General features: G+C 42.0%; 1 protein-coding gene across 8 annotated transcripts in view; it reads left to right on the top strand.

Annotated features, from left to right (window-relative positions):
- The first annotated feature begins 9,896 nt into the window (after window positions 1–9,896).
- The window catches only part of Mon2 (MON2 homolog, regulator of endosome-to-Golgi trafficking), a 75,872-nt gene continuing 65,086 nt past the window's right edge, over window positions 9,897–20,682 (top strand). For 7 of the 8 annotated variants that reach the window (XM_041664313.1, XM_041664305.1, XM_041664295.1 and 4 more), the window contains exons 1-2: window positions 9,897–10,376; window positions 18,693–18,756. In XM_041664313.1, the coding sequence (XP_041520247.1) occupies window positions 10,266–10,376; window positions 18,693–18,756 (175 nt within the window). In that variant the 5' untranslated portion in view covers window positions 9,897–10,265. Of the gene's footprint in view, window positions 10,377–18,692; window positions 18,757–20,682 lie in introns of those variants that run through there. The other variant, XM_041664321.1, reaches the window with a different exon arrangement.

The raw sequence follows: 20,682 nt of genomic DNA, 5'->3' as shown, positions 1-20,682 counted from the left end.
TACGTATGAGAACTTGGCCTTTAGTGGGGGTACTATTCTATTAGGTGGCCCAGTCTTCTATTTCGCCCCCATATGTTACTTTCATTTTGTTAGATGCATAGCCAGGGAGGTCTTCCTGAGGTGGATTCCTGGCTCCGTTCCTGCTGATAGTCCCTTAGCATCTATGGCTAGCCAACAGACTGAATTGTGTACTTCACTGGCTCGCCTTGTGTGTTGTCTGCTCAGCCTTAAAAGTGAGCATCAGAGATGGTTCCATGGTTAAGAGCACTGGTTGCTCTTCCAGGGGCCCATGGTTCAGTTGCCAGCACCCACACGGCTATGCACAAGCATCCGATCCCCGTTTTAGTGCTAAACTCACCTTCATTCTAGTGTCGTCATCCACGCTCTTGTCTCTCTCTCAGACACACACACATACACACACACAGGCATGTGTAAATGAACATGTTTGCTCTTTTTTATTATAAATGTATATTTATATAAATGTACAAATATGCCTTTGGACTCTTGTTAGCATGTCTTTAGGTTAACTTTCTATAAATTTCTATGATTGCTGAATTGCAAGATATTCCTGACTGAAGGTTTAATGCTTACTCTAATCTTACATTGTAGTTTGAAAATACATAGCAAAAGCTGGGTGGGGTGGCAGCAGATCTCTGAGTCTGAGGCCTGATTGATCTACATAGAGAACTCCAGGCCAGCTCGGGCTACAAAGTGAGATCCTGACTGGAAAATAAAATCAAAAGGGGTCTGGAGTTTGGAATGAGGCAACTCCCAGGGGAGGGAGCTCATGCCAGGAGCTGGGGTGAAGCCCCCAGTCAAACAATATACACATAAATAAATTTATTTTAATGAATAACAAAATTCACCATCCTAACTGTTGTATACAATTTGGGTTATTAGTAAGTTCACCTTGTTATACAATAGCTGTCTAGAGTGTTTTCATCTTATAAAACTGTAGCTCCATCCCCCATTGAACTCACAATTCTCCCCCCACCCCAGTCTGTCCACCTGCAGCTAATACCTCTGTCTCTAGAAATGGGAACACTTCAGATACCTCATCTAAATGCATTCATGTCATATGGTCTCATTGTTACTGGCTCGCTTCAATAGCATCGTGTCTTTGAGTTTCAGCCATGTTACAAATAACAAGGGATAGAATTCTCTTCTCTATGTGACTGGATAATTTTGCTTTGTATCATTTTGCCACTTTCCCTGAAATTCTATTTCTGAATGGACACATGTGCTGCTTCAATTTGCTGCTTTTGCTGATAACGCTGCCATGCTCGTATGCAAACACCTCCTCAGGACCTTGCATTTAACTCATCAGGACAGATACCCACGAGTGGGATTGAGGCATCAGTCATGTGGTAATTTTATTTTTAACCTAGCTCAGTGGTAAGATGATTGCCTAGCAAGTGCAAGGCTTGGGTTTTATCTGCAGCTCAAAATAAAACAAAACAAAGAAAGAAAAAAAACACCATCTTTACCTGTTGTATGGAGGTTGCTTGTTTGTTTCCCGGTCACCTGAGAGCTGAGACCTGAAATAATCACACAGAAACTATATTATTTAAATCACGGCTTGGTCCATTAGTTCTATATTCTTCCTGGCTAACTCTTATATCTTAATTTAATTCATTTCTAGTAATCTGTGTATTGCCACAAGGCTGTGGCTTACCTGGTAAAGCTTCGGTGTGGGGCTACAGGGCTTCTCTCTGACTCCGCCTCCTTTCTCCCAGCATTCGGTTTTGTTTTCCCCACCTAGCTCTGCTCTTCCCTATCCACAGACCTAAGTAGTTTCTTTATTCACCAATGGTATTCACAGCATACAGAGGGGAATCTCATATCCCTTACCTGTGTAGAGAGAGATCTCTGAAAGGAACCCCTGGGCTGAACAACTAGCACCAGTGATCTGCATTGTTTTCTGTAAGTGTGACCTCCTCTTTGGTGGCCCAGACAGAGAGGTGGCCTCTCTGAGGATACTGAAGCACGGCTGGGCAGTTTCTGGGACAGCCACACCTCATCTCCAAACATTCCACTTGCTTGCTGCCTTCTTTGCCTCTTTGTTCTCGTTTGATTCTTTGTCCTTTCTTCTCTGTCCAAGAGAACCACCACGTGATCATATGCGCAGTGGGATCAGTGATGAAGATGAGAGTTCACCGCAGAAGCATCTTGTGCTCATTGGTTTTAGTTATCTGGGATGAGGAGCAACAACTGGGAACATGTCTCCATCAGATTACCTAGAGGCAAATCTGTGGGACATTTTCTTCATTAATGCTTCATGTGGGAGGGCTCAACTCACTGTGGATGGGGTCACCCCTAGGCACATGGTCTTGAGACATAAAAGAAAGCAGGCTGAGCAACCTGTGTCAAGCAAGTCAATAAACAGCACCCCTCCATGACCTCCGCATCAGCTCCTGACTCCAGGTTCCTGTCCTGAGCCGCTGCCCTGACTTCCCTTCAAAACAGACGACGACTGTAAGCTGGCATAGATCCTTTCCACCCCAAGTTACTTTTGGTCATGTTTTATTGCTGCAATAGAAACCTAACTAGGACATTGCCCTACCCTGTTTCTGGGTCAGGTTACATAAACATGGCTTATCTAAGAAGACATCATCATGCGTGCTGATCAACTCATGTCCTAAGTGATTCTCTTACTTGCGAGATAACTGCCGGAGACTCAGTTGAAGTGAACAGACTCTAGGGTAATATATTGATAAGATCAACTCTTTGCCAGGCAAGTCAATAAATACTCCCATCTTCTTTCTATGGATACTAGCACTTTCCTGTTGGGTCTCCTTATTCCGTTTAATACTTGCCTTCTGCGAATCAGCCAGTCTCCGGTATAAAGAAGCTAGCCTTTCCTTCTGCGAATCAGCCAGTCTCAGGTATAAAGAAGCTAGCCTTGCCTTCTCTAGAAACTGTCTTTGCAAAGCGATTGCCTCAGACTTTATCCTTGCTTAAATTCCGACTTTTGCCACTATTTTTAGATTTTGCAATTAAATAGTGTTTGGAGGAAGAAAGGGGTTCCTTTCTGAAATTGTGTGTGTTGTGTTGATATTTCTTACAGATACACTCTAATGGAAAACAGACCTTCATGTCACAGACAAAGCTAATGTGCTCTCCTCTGGAAAACAGCATCCCCTTAAGACATATGTCTTTATGTATGCATGCTCCTGAAATGAAAATAATAAAAGGAGAGTTCCCTTCTTTTGTCACATGACCAAATAATTTCTCAGACAAACATTTGTTCTGATTATTCCTGTCTATGACAATAATAAGAGATCCACAGCACCCACAGAGAAATTTCCTTCAGCAGTGGTATTCTTGGTTTCCACCTTAAACCCAATAACACCCGCCACTGAAGTAGGTGAGTTCAGATTCCATGGCTTCCCACTTCACGAGAGGCTAAAGCCACGCTGTGGTGTACATGTCACATATTTAAGAAGTGCAGCACAGTTTGTGTGCTCAGAGCTCTGGGACCTGGAGGAATCTGTCTACTGAGCAAAAGGAATACCCAATACCAGGATGAGCTCATATAGGTAGGGAGTGTCTTGCCCAGGAATAAGGAATTCAGCTATGTGGAGTCTGGTAATACATACATACATATGTATATAATATGTATGTATGTGTGCATGTATGTGTGTTTGTGTGTTTGTGTATGTGTGTATATGTGTGTAAGTGTATGTGTGTATGCATGTGTGCATGTGTGTGTATGTGTGTATGCATGTATGTGTGTATGTATGTGTGTGTGTGTGTGTGTGTGTGTGTGAGAATGGCAGGACACTGACACTGAAGTCAAGTTCAGAATTGGGAACTCACACTGACACAGAGAGGGGTGTGGAGAGATGTCTCAGTGGGTAAAAGTGCTTCCTGAGCAAGCATAGGACCTGAGTGTGAATCCAAGCATCTACTTTTAAGAAGCCAGGCATGGCAGCTGTGCCTGTAACCCCTGGTGGCCAGACAGCCTGGCCAAAATGGCAAGCTTCAGGTTCACTGAGAGGCCCAGCTCATGGAATAAGGTGGAGAGCGACAGAACAGGACATCGAACATCCTTCTGTGGATTCCACCTTCACGCTCACGGGGCCACATACTTACCCAGATGTGCGGGCACATCTACGCCATGCACAGAACTTCCGCACACAAAGATAATGCTTTCTTTCAAAGTATAATTAGTATCCTAGGGTTTTGCTTGCTTTTTTTTTCTTTCTCCTTCCTTTTTGTTTTGTTTTTTGAGACAGGGTCTCATTATGTAGCCTTGGTTGTCCCAGAGTTCACTGCAGACCAGGCTGCCCTCAAATTCATTGATATCTACCTCTCTGTGTGCTTGCTAGATGCTGGAATATAAAAGATGTGTGGCAGCCTGCCTTGTTTAATAATCTTCCTTTCTCTTAATTATTCTTTTAGATATAAAACCGACAACAGGACAATGCGTATGGGCAATCAGACACTCTTCCTGAGAACTCACTTTTAGGTTGCTTTTTACCTAACTGGGGCCACTTTAAGACAGGCAGTATTAGGACAAAAAAGCTGGCTGGAGAGATGGCTCAGCAGTTAAGAGCACTTTTTGCTCTTGCATATAACCTGGGTTCACTTTCCAACACCACACGGTGGTACACAGCCATCCACAACTCCAGTTCCAGGAGATATGATGCTCTCCTACGACATGATGCACACACATGCATGCAGGGAAAACATTCATACAGATAAAAAACAATAAGTAAATCTTTAGATATAAAAAAATAGAGAAAACTAGCTTTTCTTGAAATGTATCTTGGCACCAACAGAGACTAGAAGATGAACAAAATTTGCCTTAAATGGATTTTAAATTATTATAATACAACCCTTCAGTTATATTTGTTTTTGCAAAACAGAAGGCAGATGATCGGGATTTCCATGTTCAAATATTCATGTCATTACATCAGAACCCCATATTGCAAGGGATTTTCCCAGGTGTCTCTGTATACATTTGTAACATGGGTTTCAGAGGGAATTTCTTTACTATACTTGACTTAAAGGATGCTTTCTCTGGTGTTCTAGGTCCTAACTCACATCCCTGTTTGCCTTCGAATGTACTGATTGTGACACTATGAAAAAGCTCCATATCTTTGGATAGGGTAGCCAGAAAATTGAATGAAATTTCTTGTTTGTTCGGAGACATATTAGCCAAAGAATTAAGGTCTCTAACGCCAAAGAATTGGAGCTTACCTTAGTATGTATATGATCTTATTTGTAGTTTCATTAAACTGGACTTTGACAAAAGAACTACTCAAGTTTTGTTTCTTAGAGTTCCTGGATAGTAAGTATCTTCACAAAAAGCTCAACTATCTCACAAGAGGTAAAATATTTAGGACATATGCTAACTCTAGTTAGTAGGCTCCAGGGTCTAGATCAGTGGTTCTCAACCTTTCTAATGCTGGGGCCCTTAAATACAGTTCTTCAAGTTCTGGTGACCCCCAACCATAAAATTATTTCATTGATACATCATAACAGTTAATTTTCTACTGTTATGAATCATAATGTAAATACCTGATATGCAAAACATCCGATATGCGATCCCTGTGAAGGCCTCTCAAATATAGGACCATATCCTTGCTAACCCACCCCGACCCCACTACTGACACTCTAGAAGGAAGCCCAACAAACTTATTAGTTCCCCAGAGTGGGATCTGCTTTGGTGGAATTGTGCCTCGGCTTGGGATAGGGACCTTTCAGTAGGGGTAGACATTGCTTATGTCTCCCCTTGGGAAGGACTTCTAGCAACAGCTTGATTTTGACAACTTCCAGAGATAGCAATGTATCTGTTGTTAGTGTTTCATTTCCAAAGTGCTAAGTTTAAGAAAATATTTGAGTGAATCTGGGTTCCCACAGGCGCGCTGAGGACAAATGATTTGCTCATGTCTGAATATCCTTAACTATCACATTCTATGTTCCATAACTAAATAGATGAGCAAGGCCGCCTAGGCAAAGTGTTCTCTGCAGGTTCACAGGACCAGTACGGTTCTGTGTAAATAAGCCTAGTAATAATTGAAGAAGAGTCCAGAATGTCTGATGTTATGGATTGCAGAAGGCATGAATATTTGGAAATTTTAGAAACTTATACTTTCATCTCTCAGCTGATATTATAAAGAATTCTTGTGTTTATCTCATGGATGCACAAACTCAAATGATACCTATGGTGTAGCATTTCTGCTAATCTGCAGTGTCTGTTGATTATCTGTCAACATGGGGTTATAATGGGTAATGCAAGTAGGGTAATAGTAATTGAAATCATTGCTGTGAAAAACATCACTGAGAGAATGAACTGAAGAGTGCAGAGAATGGGATTCTGGGAATACCAGTGTCTAAGATATAAGGGAAGAGCATCGATAATGTTCAAACCTGAAGAACTGAGCAAACAGAAGACTAGACTAAGTCACAGCTGCATTCTGTCCTTGACAGAGACAGATATTTCAGAAGGACAGCAGACAGGATTTTCTGTTAAAGGTGAATATTTGCTCATTGTTAAATAGATAAAAGTTCAGGGACTAGTGGCAGCTAGCGGCTGCTGGGAGAGGTGTGTCATTTTCTTCAGTGGTGTATCTACTGGAAAGTAGTCCATGTTCATACAAGCAATCTTAAATTCAGTAACACACACACACACACACACACACACACACACGTTGTAAAAGGGGGCTTGTGTGTTCCCGGCTGCCCAGACTCCCGAAAATAACCACACAGAAACTATATTAATTAAAAGAGTGGCTTGGCCAATTATTTAAGCATATGGCTAACTAGCTCTTACATCTAAAATTAACTCATTTCTAGTACTTTATGTTTTACCATGATGCTCATGGCCTACCAGCAGGTTTCAATCTGTCTGTCTCTGGTGGCGGCTTTATGGTTTCTCCCCTGACTCTGCCTTCCTTCTCCCAGCATTCCGTTTAGTTTCCCCCACCTAGCTCTGTTCTACCCTATCAGACTAAGCCAGTTTCTTTATTAACCAATGGTATTCACAGCATACAGAGGGGAATCCCACATCACACACACATGGACAAATGCACACACATGTGTATGCACACACATGCATTCACTCTCACACACACGCACATGCACAAGCACTTACACATGCAATATACATACATGAACACACACAATATGAAAATTTGAGAGAAGTTTTGGGAAGAATTTCAGCAGAGGGAGGATGAAATGGAATAATGGGGGATAGAAATGACAAAAACTTAGTATAAACTTGTATGAAACTGTCAAAGAATAAATAATTAAAATAAAATATCCTTAAAAGGAATCAGGGAAAAAGGTGGACTTCCTATTTTCAATGAGATAATTAAACATCAAAAAAACAAAAACCGAACAAAGCAAGAGAGAAAGAAACAAAAATCAAACCCACCTCACGGATAATTATGCTTGGAAGTCAATGAAAAACTTAGTCTGAGTGATGACCACTAAAGTGTTCTTATTCAGCTCTGGAGAACCAGAGGCAGGTGGATATCTGTGAGTTCAAGGCCAGCCTCATCTACATAGTGAGTTCCGGGATAGCCAGAGGTACATAGTGAGACTCTATCTCAAAGACAAAAACAAAATAAAAATTGCAACTTGATTTCTTCAAGAGATGTAAAAGATGAAAGATGATTTTTCAGTCAGCTGTGCCAAAGATATTTAACATAAAATCTCTAACCTTGTGTATTCATAGTCCAGTTACTAGATCATTTCAGAAAACTTCCTGGCACCTCAAGAGTCATATGTCATGGATTTCATCTGAGTTCCTCTTTCTTTCCAGACACTGAGACTTTGACAAACAAAGCTTTGGGGAAATATTCTTTTTTTAAGGTATATTGCTTTTGTTTCTGCGACATTTGTTTAACTCTGTGAAGCTGTGATTCTTTGCCTGTCTGAAACACCTGTTGGCCTAATAAAGAGCCGAACGACCAATAGCAAAGCAGGAGCAAGGATAGGCGGGGATGGCAGGCTGAGAGAGGAAGAGGGGGCGCAAGAGAACGAGGAGAAGAGGCTATTAGGGCCCAGCCACCCAGCCACACAGCAAGCCATGGAGAAAGGAGTAAAGAGAGGTATACAAAATAGAGAAAGATAAAACCCAGAGGGAAAAGGTAGTTGGGATAACTTAAGTTAAGGAAAGCTGGCAAGAAACAAGCCAAGCTAAGGCTGGACATTCATAACTAATAAACCTCCATGTGTGATTATTTGGGAGCTGGGTGGTGGGCCCCCCAAAAAGCCAAAAGAGTAAAACATCACACAACACAAAGCTTATGCTGTGAAGCAGATAAGCTTCTCCCAAGTTGTACAATGGACACAAAAGAAGAAATCCACTAGCCTCGGAGTTCCCCATCTGCCAACTCTATTCTCTTGCTGATGCAAAAACACAGCTCTCACCTCAAAGAGAGGAAGACCTAGTTTGTTCTGTAGCCAAATATGAATGACCAAGACCCAGGAACATAGATTCAGCTTGCCCCAAATACTGTGATCCAACATAGTAGCATTTTCACCAAGTTATTATAGCAACAAAGCAAAGAAAGTCCTCAATGCATTAGTGCAGTGATTCTTGACCTTCCTAACGCTGGGACTCTTTAACACAGTCCCTTGTGTTGCGGTGAACCCCGACCATAAAATTCCCTTCGTTGCAACTTCATAACTGTTATTTTGTTTTAATATGAGTATATGTGTTTTCTGATGGTCTTAGGTGATCCCTAAGAAAGGTCGTCCTCTGTCCCGTCCCCCACCCCCTTTGCACCACGGGGTGGGGATCCAGCGGAGAACCACTACATTCACATTCACGCAAACAGATGAGTGGATTTCTGCAAAACAGGGAAGTTTCTGTATGGACCTCAGATACTATCTGAAAGTGATAACCTCTGGGTTGTTGAAAGTTATAAATGTGATGGCACATTCCAAAAAAGATTTTACTTGATAGTCACAAGGATATTAGGTCAAACACAGATGGTAACGAATGGCTATTACAAGGGCAAAAGATAACCACGATAATTTGATTCTGGACCGGCAACATTCCAGTTCCTCACCACCGAGAAGTTCCAACCCGTCAGTGTTAGAGACAGTCACAACCTTCCTTGTCCTCTAACTTCAATCCACACAAGCTGACTTTGCTCATCACAACAAAAACCCGAAATTCTTTTTCACTTCCTGCTTATTTCACAATAGAGCAATGCCTTGGGTAAAAAAAGTAGTCAAACCTGGATCTCTGAAAGAGCACACCGATCTAATGGATTGGTTTCTTATTTGAGGCTTAGTTACCTATATAATGTATCAGGCATCCTTCTAGGCGGTGGAAACACACCAAGAAATTAGGGGGAAAAACAGCAGAAACAAAGCAAAATAAAACACATAAAAGGGAAGTCCAACTTGAAACTGTCGGCAAGGAAAAACACGGGGAGGGGGTGGATCTTGTCTCATAACAGATAAGGAAAATAAGGGGCTATTCCAAAGGCGCATTATACAACTCCGCAGAGTGATAGCCACTTAGGTCCTCAGGGAAAGGTAGGAGCAAGATGTTGATTTGTGTTATCACAAGTCGGGGAGTTCCAAAGAGGCAGAAGTGAGGGACAAGGCAAATACATTCAAAATGAAGTGAATATTTATAGCAGAAGAGAAGGGAACACAGACATACACAGAGAGACCCCAAGCAGCATCCCTAATTCTGTCCAGGTTACAAACCAGGGAAAAGGAAGCAGGATGCGCCTGCGCAGTTGAGCGGCCACCTGCGTGGACGCCGGGGGCGGGGTCCGCGCTTCCCAGCTGGAGCAGGTCCAGGCTCCGCTCTCGGCCCCGCCCCTCCAGCGGCTCTCCTCTGGATTGGTCCGGGCGGGGGCGGGGTCCGGAGCCCGGAAGTGCGGCTGACGTGTCGGGGCCGCGCTCGGAATTGTGGGCGATTCGGCTAATGGCGTCGGCGAGCCTGGGCACCCGGGGCAGGCATCGCTGAAGCTTCTAGCCACTTCGGCTAGGTGACGCCCGCCGTGGCCGGGCCCCGCGGCAGCGGGAGGGACCTGCCCGCCTGGTGGGCTCCCGAGCCGGCGCCGGCGGAGCCTCGCGGGGCGGTACGGCTGCGGGCAGCTCTCGGCAAGCAGCCGTCGGCGGTGCGGGGCGGCGGAGGAGGGGCTCGGGCACGCCTCGGGGGCGAGCCCAGGCCCGGCCGTGCGTCCGCCCGCGGAGCCCTGGGCTGGGCTGCGGGAGGCTGAGGGGCTGACAGTGCCAGCCTGCTGTGCCGTTCGCTCCCCGATCGGCTAGGACCTGGGGGGACCATGTCCGGCACCAACAGCCCAGAGGCTGTGAAGAAGCTCCTGGAGAATATGCAGAGCGACCTGCGGGCCTTGTCACTAGAATGCAAGAAGAAATTCCCACCTGTCAAGGAGGTATGCTTCAGACGACGCCAGGGGCAAACGCAGCGAGCACTCCCCGGTCCTATCCTTTTCTCGATTTCCCAGCCCAGTGCCTAATTTTCATTCCTCCAGCAGGTTTAAATCGGTGATTGTACCACAAATGGTGTTTATAGTTTCCTTTGAGAGTGCTAAGGAGATGCCATTTCATCCTTTCTCCTGTCATGTTTATTTCGGTGTGAAGTTCCTGGAGTAAACCGATTTGGTGAATTGAGTCATGTGTATTGCTCCTAAATAGTAAATTCCACCACTATGGCGGAAATCTGTACTCCACATGTACATACATGTACATACACATGTACATACATATAATGTATGTATATCACTCCCTGGGAAACATTTCCTTCTTGGCTTAATTCTCAGTCTCATTGTCTTAATAAACCAGAGCACCCAATTTACCACAAATGGTCAAGGCCTCCCATCACCATCTTAAAGCTATTTTAGTGGGAAGCTTTGGCTTGGATTAAAAACAAATGCACCTGAATATAACTTATTGGGTCTTTGAGTTTGTTTTTGCAGCTGTAGAACGGGGATAAAATGTGGTTTTATAAGATTATGGAAGGCCAGGTGTGGTGGCCAAACTTTTATTCCCAGCCCTCAGAGGCAAGTGGATCTCTGAGTTAGAGAGGATGCCAGCATAGCCAGGGCTCCGTAAAGAGATCTTGTCTGGGAAAACCAAAATGGTAATGATGATGATGATGATGGAAGCTCCTCAAAGGAAGAGTATCAGTAAAGAAGCTCAACTTAATCTATTCTGATAAAAAATTCCAAATACTGAATTGAGAATTTTAATTCAATCACTATTTAATCCAGTCATTCCTGACCTTTTTTTTTTTTTCTCTCAAGTTTTCATTCGTGTTGAACTATTTTAAAAACCGTGTCTTTTCTCATTTGGGATATAATGGAGTTCAGGGGGAAAGCTGGCTCAGCAGTTAGGAGCACTGGTTGCTCTTCTAGAGATCACTGGTCCATTCCCAGCACAGACATGGTGGCTCACAATCATCTGTAATTCCAGTTTCAAGGGTCCAACTCCCTCTTCTGGCCTCCGAAGACACACGTGATACACAAACACCATATAGGCAAATCACTCGTATACATAAAACAGAATTGAGTACGTTTTGTAAAAATTGAAAATAAGAAATGTAGTTCAAAGATACTGCAAAAGTAGTTATTTAATTTTTACTCCTATTGAGTGTTGCTTAGTATCCCTGCCATGTAACATTCTGTTTGCTATTAAAAATTACCAAATGAGTTTGTATTTTTCCACTTAAAACTGTATTTATCCTTATTGTAAAAAGTTTTATAATTAGAACTTGACTCTGGTAAAGTTTATAATTTAGCCTTCTAAGGAATCTTTAACTTTTCTGTGGGTGCCTCGCAGAACCTGTCTTCAACAAATTTCAGTTTCTTTTAGTGACCCAGAGTAGAGACCAGGTGGATCCCTTCGAGGGAGATACTAGTTTTAGTTCAGATAACCACTAATTTGTTTTGGTATTTATCTTCTTTGTTGTTTCTATATCATCTGTCTGTTGAAAGTTATAACCAGTAATTTTAAAGAATTAGGGTGTCTTCCCAGATGTTATGGGTCTCACCTGTAATTTTAGCACCCAGGACGATGAGGTAGGAGGATGGGCATGGGTTTGAAGCCAGCCTGGGGGCTATGGAGTGAGGTCCTGTTGCAACATCCCCTACACACACACACACACACACACACACACACACACACAGAGAGAGAGAGAGAGAGAGAGAGAAATCGAGAGGTTCTTTTTATTGTAAAAAACTTTCTTGTTTTAAAAACATCAAATTCTACTATAATTTCAGCAATATTAAGAACCATGACTTGCAGGATGTTGATGGTGCACACCTTTAATCCCAGCACTCAGGAGGCGGAGGCAGGCAGATCGCTGTGAATTCAAGACCATCCTGGTCTACAGAGCAAGTTCCAGGACAGACTCCAAAGCTACATAGAGAAACCCTGTCTCCAGGCAAAAAAATAAACAAACCAAAGAAAACAAACAACAACAACAAACAAAACAAAAAAAGAACTGTGGCCCCTCTGTGCTGTAGGCCCTGGGTTAACCTGAGAATTTAACTGCTACCTCCTGTGGTATTTTTATTGGGAAAGCACCAAGTTCCAACAGGTAACTTAGAAAGTTCTAGAACTCACTACATTCCTAATCCTGGTGCTTTCATTGAGATACATTAGTTTTTACTTAATCACTGGCCAGATAGCTCCTTAGTAATTGCTCCTAGCCATTGCAGCAATGACAAAAATCATTCTTGTCATTCTATCTCTAATAGATGATCTTGTGTATGGTTCATGTTCCATAAAGATTTGCTGAAACAAAGATTCGTATTTGGGTCTGGACAGATGGCTCAGTGTTTAAGAGCACTGCTGCCCTCCCAGAGGACCCGGTTTGATTCCCAGCACCCTACGTTGACTCCAAACTCCCTGTAACTCCAATTCAAGGGGATCAGATGCCTTCTTTTGGCCTTCACTGGCACCAGACACACAAGGTGCACCTAAAGGCAGACTCAGATGGTCAGGTCTGGGGATAAACACCTTTACTTCGGAGCCACCTTTCAGACTTCTTCTGTCTTTTTAATAGCGCCGAACTGATAAAGCACAATTACAAGTCGTGTTTCCAGGCTGTGTGCTTCCACGCTCTCTGTTATTCACTGGCACCTCGGCGAAGGTTTTTGTCTAAATCAGAGGTTCCCTGTGGCACAGTTTTCCAGCGCAGTTTTTGTTTTGTGTCAGTAGGTGGCTGCTAAAGACCTGGTTGTGACAGGCTGCCTTTATTGCCACAGGAGGGTTTTCTGTTTGTTCTTTTCTGTGGGATCTGAGGCTAAGGTTCTTGGCTCTCTGGGTGAATTTAGACTTCATTTTCACCATCTCACAGTGGAGAATGGAGGCTGGATAATCTAGCCATGCTTACTTGTGAATTCTTCTGGTTTTAGTATTTTTAGTGCATTGTTATTTCCCCTTGGCAGCGGGTGTGCTTTCTCTCATAAGTATAATAGAATAAACTCATGTTTTATATATTGAAATACATAATAGTAGAGACGAATAAAGTATTGCATTGCATTGATTACTCTGTGGAACTGTTCTTTGATGACATAGAAATAAAAGACATTGTCTGTGACTTAAAATCACCTTGAGTTCTTTTTCTCGCTCTCCTGTGAGATAGCTTATTTTTAAGCAAGTACAAAGTAGATTGTGCTAATAGCAATTTATTAGTCTCTTAAGTGCAGAACATGGCAAAAAAAAAACAAACAAAAATAGAAACTACCTTTGTTTTCATGAAGGTAACTCCATTAAATAAAATATAACCTTTACAACAGTGTAGGAACCTTTGCATCTTTTAACATACCACTTCAAATATTTTATAGCTCAGCACACCTAGATTCTAGCCTTTGAAAGGCTGAGGCAGGAGGATCTCAAGTTCCACACCAGCCTGAGCTACATAACAAGATTCTGTCTCAGAAGAAAAAGGAGTCAGGTGGAGTGTGAGCACAGCACTTGGGAGGCAGAGGCAGGCAGGGCTGAGTTTGAGGCCAGCCTGATGTACCTAGTTACAGGCTGGCCTGGGCCATACATCAAGACACTGTCTCAAAGAAAAAACAGAATAAAATCAGTCAATACTTCATTTTATACGTGAGGAGGTTCAGAGGTGCTCACCTGTCCATGTCGTTACTGCTGCTGACTGTTCTTTCCCCTAGAGACTGTCTCGTTTAGATTTTTGTAGTCCACTGTTTGTGCGTCTCCTCTCTCAGGAGTCCTGTTTAGGTGTGAGTGTGCCCTGGTTCATCTTCCAACCTTTCTTCATACTCTTCCTGTATACTGCCTCCTCCCCTTGCTTTTGGCTTTAACTGTCTCATGCACTCTGTGTTTCCATCAGCCTGTGTAATGCCTTTACCAGAATATCTTCCACATGATGCAGCTAGAAGTTGTCATTGAGCTATGCTCCACTAAAAACAGCCCCACTCCCTGTTCCTTTGCCTCTTTATTGGTAGTGTATCACTGTTGCTCATCCTACTCCTGTCTGGCTGTCTTTTCCCACTTGCTGCTTTCTGTAGTTTCTGCCCCCCCCCCTTCTCTTCTTATGTACTATCCTACACCAGGTTTTAACATTATGTCTGACTTTTGATGTATATCATTGACATAAGTAAGTTAAACCAGCACACATAGCACTCAAACTCTTGTTCGCTACCATGTGATTATTAACATTTCATACCCACTTAGCCTTCCTAACTTTCCTCTCTGGCTTCCTCATCCTTACCCACTTTATTAAGCCATCAGTGATCATGTGTTAGTCCTCAGAGGTGCCCTTGCTTCCACCTTTCATGCTGACGTTTCTGAGGTCACTGTTACTATTGTGGAATTGACTCCCCCCACCCCATTAGAATTCTGTCTTGAGTTAATCCCACTCCAAATACTTCCTGAAAAGTTTCTGCACCCCAATAAGCCAATAATCTAAATCAGAGCAAATCAAACTGAATTAGAAAAATCCCAGGTTTAATGGATTCAAGTGCTCCTGGATGGCTTTCCAGTCCTCCAGAGAGAAGACAGGAAGGAAGACTGGAAAACCATGCACTTGTTTTCTGTGGGGCAGTTTAAATACTCTGTGGGAGTGGTCATGAGCACCTGTGGGGAGGGGTCATCGGTTGGCGGGCTTTCTCAGGGGTGGAGTCTGGACTGGGGCAACTCCCAGAGGAGGGGACTTGAATGGAGGGTCCATCCAGACACTTCCTAACTCATTTACCATGTAAGTGAACTAAATTTACAGGTAATTTTCTGATTTTATTCCTTGTTTATTCATTCATTGATGAAATAATTTTTAAACACGTAACTGTGTGTCGAATGGGAGCTGGCTGTTAGGTGAAAGTTCCTGCCCAGGCTCGCGGGCTTATTTGTCTAGTGTGCTTTCCTTTGCTTCCCCTCCCTTTGTTTTTAACTTAAGCTTACTGCATAAGTTATTTCCTATAACTCTTAAATGTTATCTTCTGTTATAGTTTTAGTTTTCCCCCTCTTTTATAAATAAATCGTAAAGAGTTTCCATTTCATCTTATCTTTCTTTATAGTCAGTGTAGCATAAAACTATAGACTGAGGATGTGCTAACTAGATCCTTTATTGAAGTTTAAATTTTTAGGAAAAGAATGGGAAAGAGAAAAGATATTTTTAGTATCTACATGCACGCTGCATTCCAGTCTTGTATTTTACATGTTAAAGGAGGCTTATTTCTTAGAAACTGGGCTTGGAATAACTGTCATACGTGGTTTTTGAAGCCACAGTTGTAGAAGAGTTGAATGTTATAAAAGAGTATTTTTTTGGTTTCGATGTGGTAATTCTTTTATAAGCACATTGCCAGTTGGGAGATATTCTATATCTTTTGAGCACTCCCAAGTGTGTATTTGACTTTGGGTCATTTACCTGACATGAAAGTGCTCAGGGCATCCCCATCCTTTGTCTGTGTCTCATAAATACACTGTAGTATCTAAGTTGACAGAAGTTAAACCTCACCTTTTTTTCTTAGCTTTCATTTCAGTGTTGTGGTCTATGAATGATTAATTTGGAATTTTGAAGTTTTTGTTCTAATTTTAGATTATTTTTCTCATGAGTTGCAAAAGATATATTTGTTAAAAGCAGAGGCATGAGTTTTTGAGTTTTCATGATAGGAAGCAACATTTAAAGCCACTTGTTTACTTTTGGTGTTTTAAACAGACTCATGTATCCCAGACTGGCCTTGAGCTTACTGTGTAGGCCAAGCTGCTCTTGAATTCCTGACCCTCTTTCTTCAATCCCCCTCTGATGGGATTATAGACTTGTGCCATCATGCCTGACTTACAAACCTTAAAGAAATTAATCTTTTGTAGTTGTAGTGATTGGCATGTTCATCCTTCTGTAACGGACATTGTTGTCCTTCCTTCATTGGTAGTCTACAATCTTCACACAGTACCTTCCAGATTTAGATGAACTAATTAATTCCTAGCTACTGAGTGCTTTGGTTTGCTTAATCTAGTTTGAATAATCTCCACTTTGGGGCTGGAGAAATGGCTCAGTGGTTAAGAGCACTTGTTGGTCTTGCAGAGAACTCAGGTTTGGTTCCCAGCACCCACATGGTAGTTCACTACCATCTGTAATTCCAGTCCCAGGGTTTCCAGCACCCTCTTCTGACTACTGTAGGTATTAAGCCTTCACATGGTGCACATATATAGATGCAGCAAAGCGCTCACACACATTTAAAGGGAAATTCCATCCCTCTCTCTGCTTCTCAACTCACACAATGCTAATGCATCCTTCTGGTTAAAGTTGGGGGGCTTCTCAACTCACACAGTGCTAATGCATCCTCCTAGTTAAAGCGGGGGGGGCTTCTTCATCAAAATCTGTTGAAAGAGATTCTCTTCTTTCCAGATAGTGTCATAGGAAGTCTGAGGTATTAAATAGCTGCAGTTATTTTTATTGCTAAGTTGGAGAGAGCTTGAGGATGAGCCTGTCATATATCAGACCAGACCCAAGATGAGAATGACAGAGAAATGAACTAGATCTAGTAGCCTCGTGAATCTGTGGGTCATAGTTCTTAGGATTCTTCTTGTAGTGAGGCAGTAAATTCTTTCCTCTTTCCCACCTTTTAAGTGAGTTTGAATTTTTACACTATGTTAGCTTTTCATTTAAAAACCCTTATTATGTAGCTACGTATTTAAAAGGGGTTGTGGTAAGCATTACTAATATACTAGACCAAAGCAACAGATACAGTTTGAATTTGAATTTTTACACTATGTTAGCTTTTCATTTAGAAACCTTTATTATGTAGCTACGTATTTAAAAGGGGGTGTGATAAGCGTTACTAATATAAGGGCTTATACTAGACCAAAGCAACAGATAGAGTAACATGAATGGGTAAGGCATTCCAGTTGTAGCCCCTGGAACTGGAGTTACAGATGATTTTGTTGAACCCAGGTCCTTTGCAAGAATAGCATTGCTCTCATCTCTCCAGTACTATTTTGTTGTTTTGTTTTGTTTTATTTTGAGCTAGTGTCTCACTTACAGCCTAACCTGGCTCAGAACAGGCATTCATTCCCCCTCAGTTTTCCAGTTTCGTGTAGGATTAGCCACCCCCCCCCCCCAGCCAGAGATCCTCTGTCACATCTCTAGGCCTGTGTGAGGAGATGGAGACCTGTCTCTGGAACCTCATTTTTTACAAGAATCTCTAGATTAGGAAGCCTATGCTAGGGTTAGTGTGGCATGAAGTAAGACTACCATAGTTGGGGTCAGGGCATCTTGTTATATGTGTTTTGCAATCAACATTTTTAGTAAAAATTTTTAGCAACACATGTTGTCAATGAGGATAATAATTCCAAGTGCTTTGTCAGGTAATAATTTAGTTGTAAAAAATGGGGAATGGGGGGCTGGAGAGATGGCTCAGAGGTTAAGAGCATTGCCTGCTCTTCCAAAGGTCCTGAGTTCAATTCCCAGCAACCACATGGTGGCTCACAACCATCTGTAATGGGGTCTGGTGCCCTCTTCTGGCCTGCAGGCATACACACAGACAGAATATTGTATACATAATAAATAAATAAAATAAACATTTAAAAAAAATGGGGAATGATGAAGTAAGTCTAATATTAATATCTAAAACAACAAATAGGGTTTTTTTGATGATTCCTTGAATTTAGGGATGATTTTTTTTCTTTTTCCCTTTTCGTGTGTGTGTGTGTGTGTGTGTGTGTGTGTGATGTTCATGTATGCTCATGATCTGAATTTTGATTATAGCACCCCATTGGGTGTCTCACAAGCGCTTGTAACTCCAGCTCCGAGTTATTTCCTTTGGCCTCTATGATTTCCCAGAAACACACACATATAAATAAATTAAATCTTTAAAATATAGGAGGGGAAAAAAAGAGGATTAACCCCTATTCAAGACAGTACTTGATTTTGGGGCTTTGCAGTTTGAGGTAGAGAGAGGGGAGGTTTGTGCAAAGAGGGGAAGAAGAATCTTGTTCTTCTCATTGGTTTTTGTTTGTTTTATTGTCTGAATGTAGAAATCAGTGCTCAGGTGTTCCAGGTTTGCCTAAGGAAGAGGGGGCATCAGGTGAAGTGCAGTTTGCATGTCAGTAATCCAGGTGATCGAATTTTGTTATGTTTTATGCATGTCCCAGTACTAGACTTCTAGTGTTTTAAGAATAAAGATGATAGTGCTTTTATTCATGCTTTTAATTTTGTGTTTATTTTCCCACCATAATTTATGTTTATAGTAAGTTTTATTTTCTAATTATTTTTGTTCCTACAGGCTGCTGAATCTGGAATAATAAAAGTAAAAACAATAGCTGCAAGAAACACCGAAATTTTGGCAGGTAATTTTTTTGCATATAAACTCAATAATTAGTGTAAAGTTTACTAATAGTTAAAGTAGATCCTTAAAAGAAAGCTGTCGGGGTTTTGTAATATCATCTTCCTGTGCCCTAATATGTTCTTGATGATACAGGACATGTGACTGTCTCTAAATTGTGAACTGGTTATATTTCCCAGAGGTGAACACTATGGCACATACCTTTAATCCAACACTGGGAGGCAGAAGCAGGCCAATGTGAGTTCAAGACCAACCTGGTCTACAGAGTGAGTTCCAGGACAGCCATGACTGCACAGAGAAACCCTGTTTAAAAAGCCAAATAAATAAATAAATAAATAAATACTTAAATAAATAAAAATTCCTCACAATGAAGGCCTAAAAGCTACCAGTTCTGTAGAGTGAAGAATTTTCTTTTTTCCTTTTTCGTTTTTTTTAAAAGATTTATTGAATTATTATGTATACAGTGTTCTGACTGCCTGTATCCTTGCAGGCCAGAACAGCTCATTACAAGTGGTTGTAAGCCACCCATGTGGTTGCTGGGAATTGAACTCAGGACCTCTGGAAGAGCAGCCAGTGCTCTTAACTGCTGAGCCCTCTCTCCAGGCCCCGTGACGAATTTTCTTCCTCCTCTTTGCTTTCTCCCCACCTTTACTACTCAGCTGACACACTTTACCCTATATCAAGCATTCACTTACTGTTTTTGCACTGTATTGATTGACAAGTTGGTTCTTAACACTCTTTCAGAATGTTTTATGGTGTGATTGAGGCAGTTTATGAAGTAATGGTGTGTACATAAGTGGTGACATCATTCTGAGTCCTGGGACCAAGGCCATCATCATGAGGCAGAAGAAGAAGAGCACAAGGGTTGGCCTGTTCTTTGTTTTCAGTCTTTATTGGACTTGTGTTTCAGGAGGGATTTCGAGCTTCTCTGTGACATGGCCTCCCTTCTCCCATCTGCTCTTTCCTCCTCTCTAGTCCCTTCTGTCTTTGCCACAGTCATGCGCATGGATGAGGTGGGGACCGAATGTCTCATCGGACAGTGTCATTGTCTGACTTGGTGTCTCCGCAGAGTAGGATTCAGAGGTTAAGGTGCCTGCTGAATCCGGGGTGTTTGCAGGGTTTCCACGCTGGCTCCCCGCCCTCCAGTGCTTCCTATCCCACCACTGCTTACTTCCTGAGGCCTACTGCCTTTCACTTCTCTCAGTGCCTTTCCTCTCAGCAAGCACATGAGAAGACAGTCTTGGTTACACAGTTTAAATATTATACTCTGTAACATAAACTTGAATTTAAAACATTAAGAATTCCTAATTTGGAGATGTCAGCCCATTACAAAAAAATAAAGACCTTGGGCAAAAGTAGATCTCCTTTAGACTTCTCAGCTTGACTTGCCATTACCGTTAGTTTTCCTAAGTTGTATCTTTCTCCCATAGTTTCTCTCTTGTTATTTAACAGTTTGTCTAGAGCACCAAATAGTTTTATGACACTCACAGTAGTGTGTGTGTGTGTGTGTGTGTGTGTGTGTGTGTGTAGAGGGGGTAGAAATGTGGAAGGTAAATGCAAATGTGTGTGTTTGGGGCTAGAAGAATAGGCAAGCAGGTTTTGAGGGGTGCATGTTGGGTGGGCTGAGGAAGTGCATGCTTAAAGTGCATGACCTGGAGACTTACTCCAGTGGAACCAGAGTATCACTGTGAAATATTTACCTTTGCTAATATCATTGCTTATGTTACAGTAACAAATCCCTGGTTAGTCTCCAACAATAGTTTTCATTGGTCTTATAGCTGATAAAAGAACTTCAGAGAATCACTATGTACTCTAGTATTCGATACAGAGCAAAATATCTAATTAGTTAAGCTTAAGGAGGAATAAGAAATTTTAGAGTCATTGAGATAGCTACATGGGTTAAGGTTGTTTCTCCACACCTGAGGAATTT

This window comes from Microtus oregoni, unplaced genomic scaffold, assembly GCF_018167655.1.
Source record: "Microtus oregoni isolate MIOR12 unplaced genomic scaffold, Mior012 000001F_ref0000356, whole genome shotgun sequence".
Classification (NCBI taxonomy): Eukaryota; Metazoa; Chordata; class Mammalia; order Rodentia; family Cricetidae; genus Microtus; species Microtus oregoni.
This window is presented reverse-complemented; position numbering and strand designations above follow the sequence as displayed.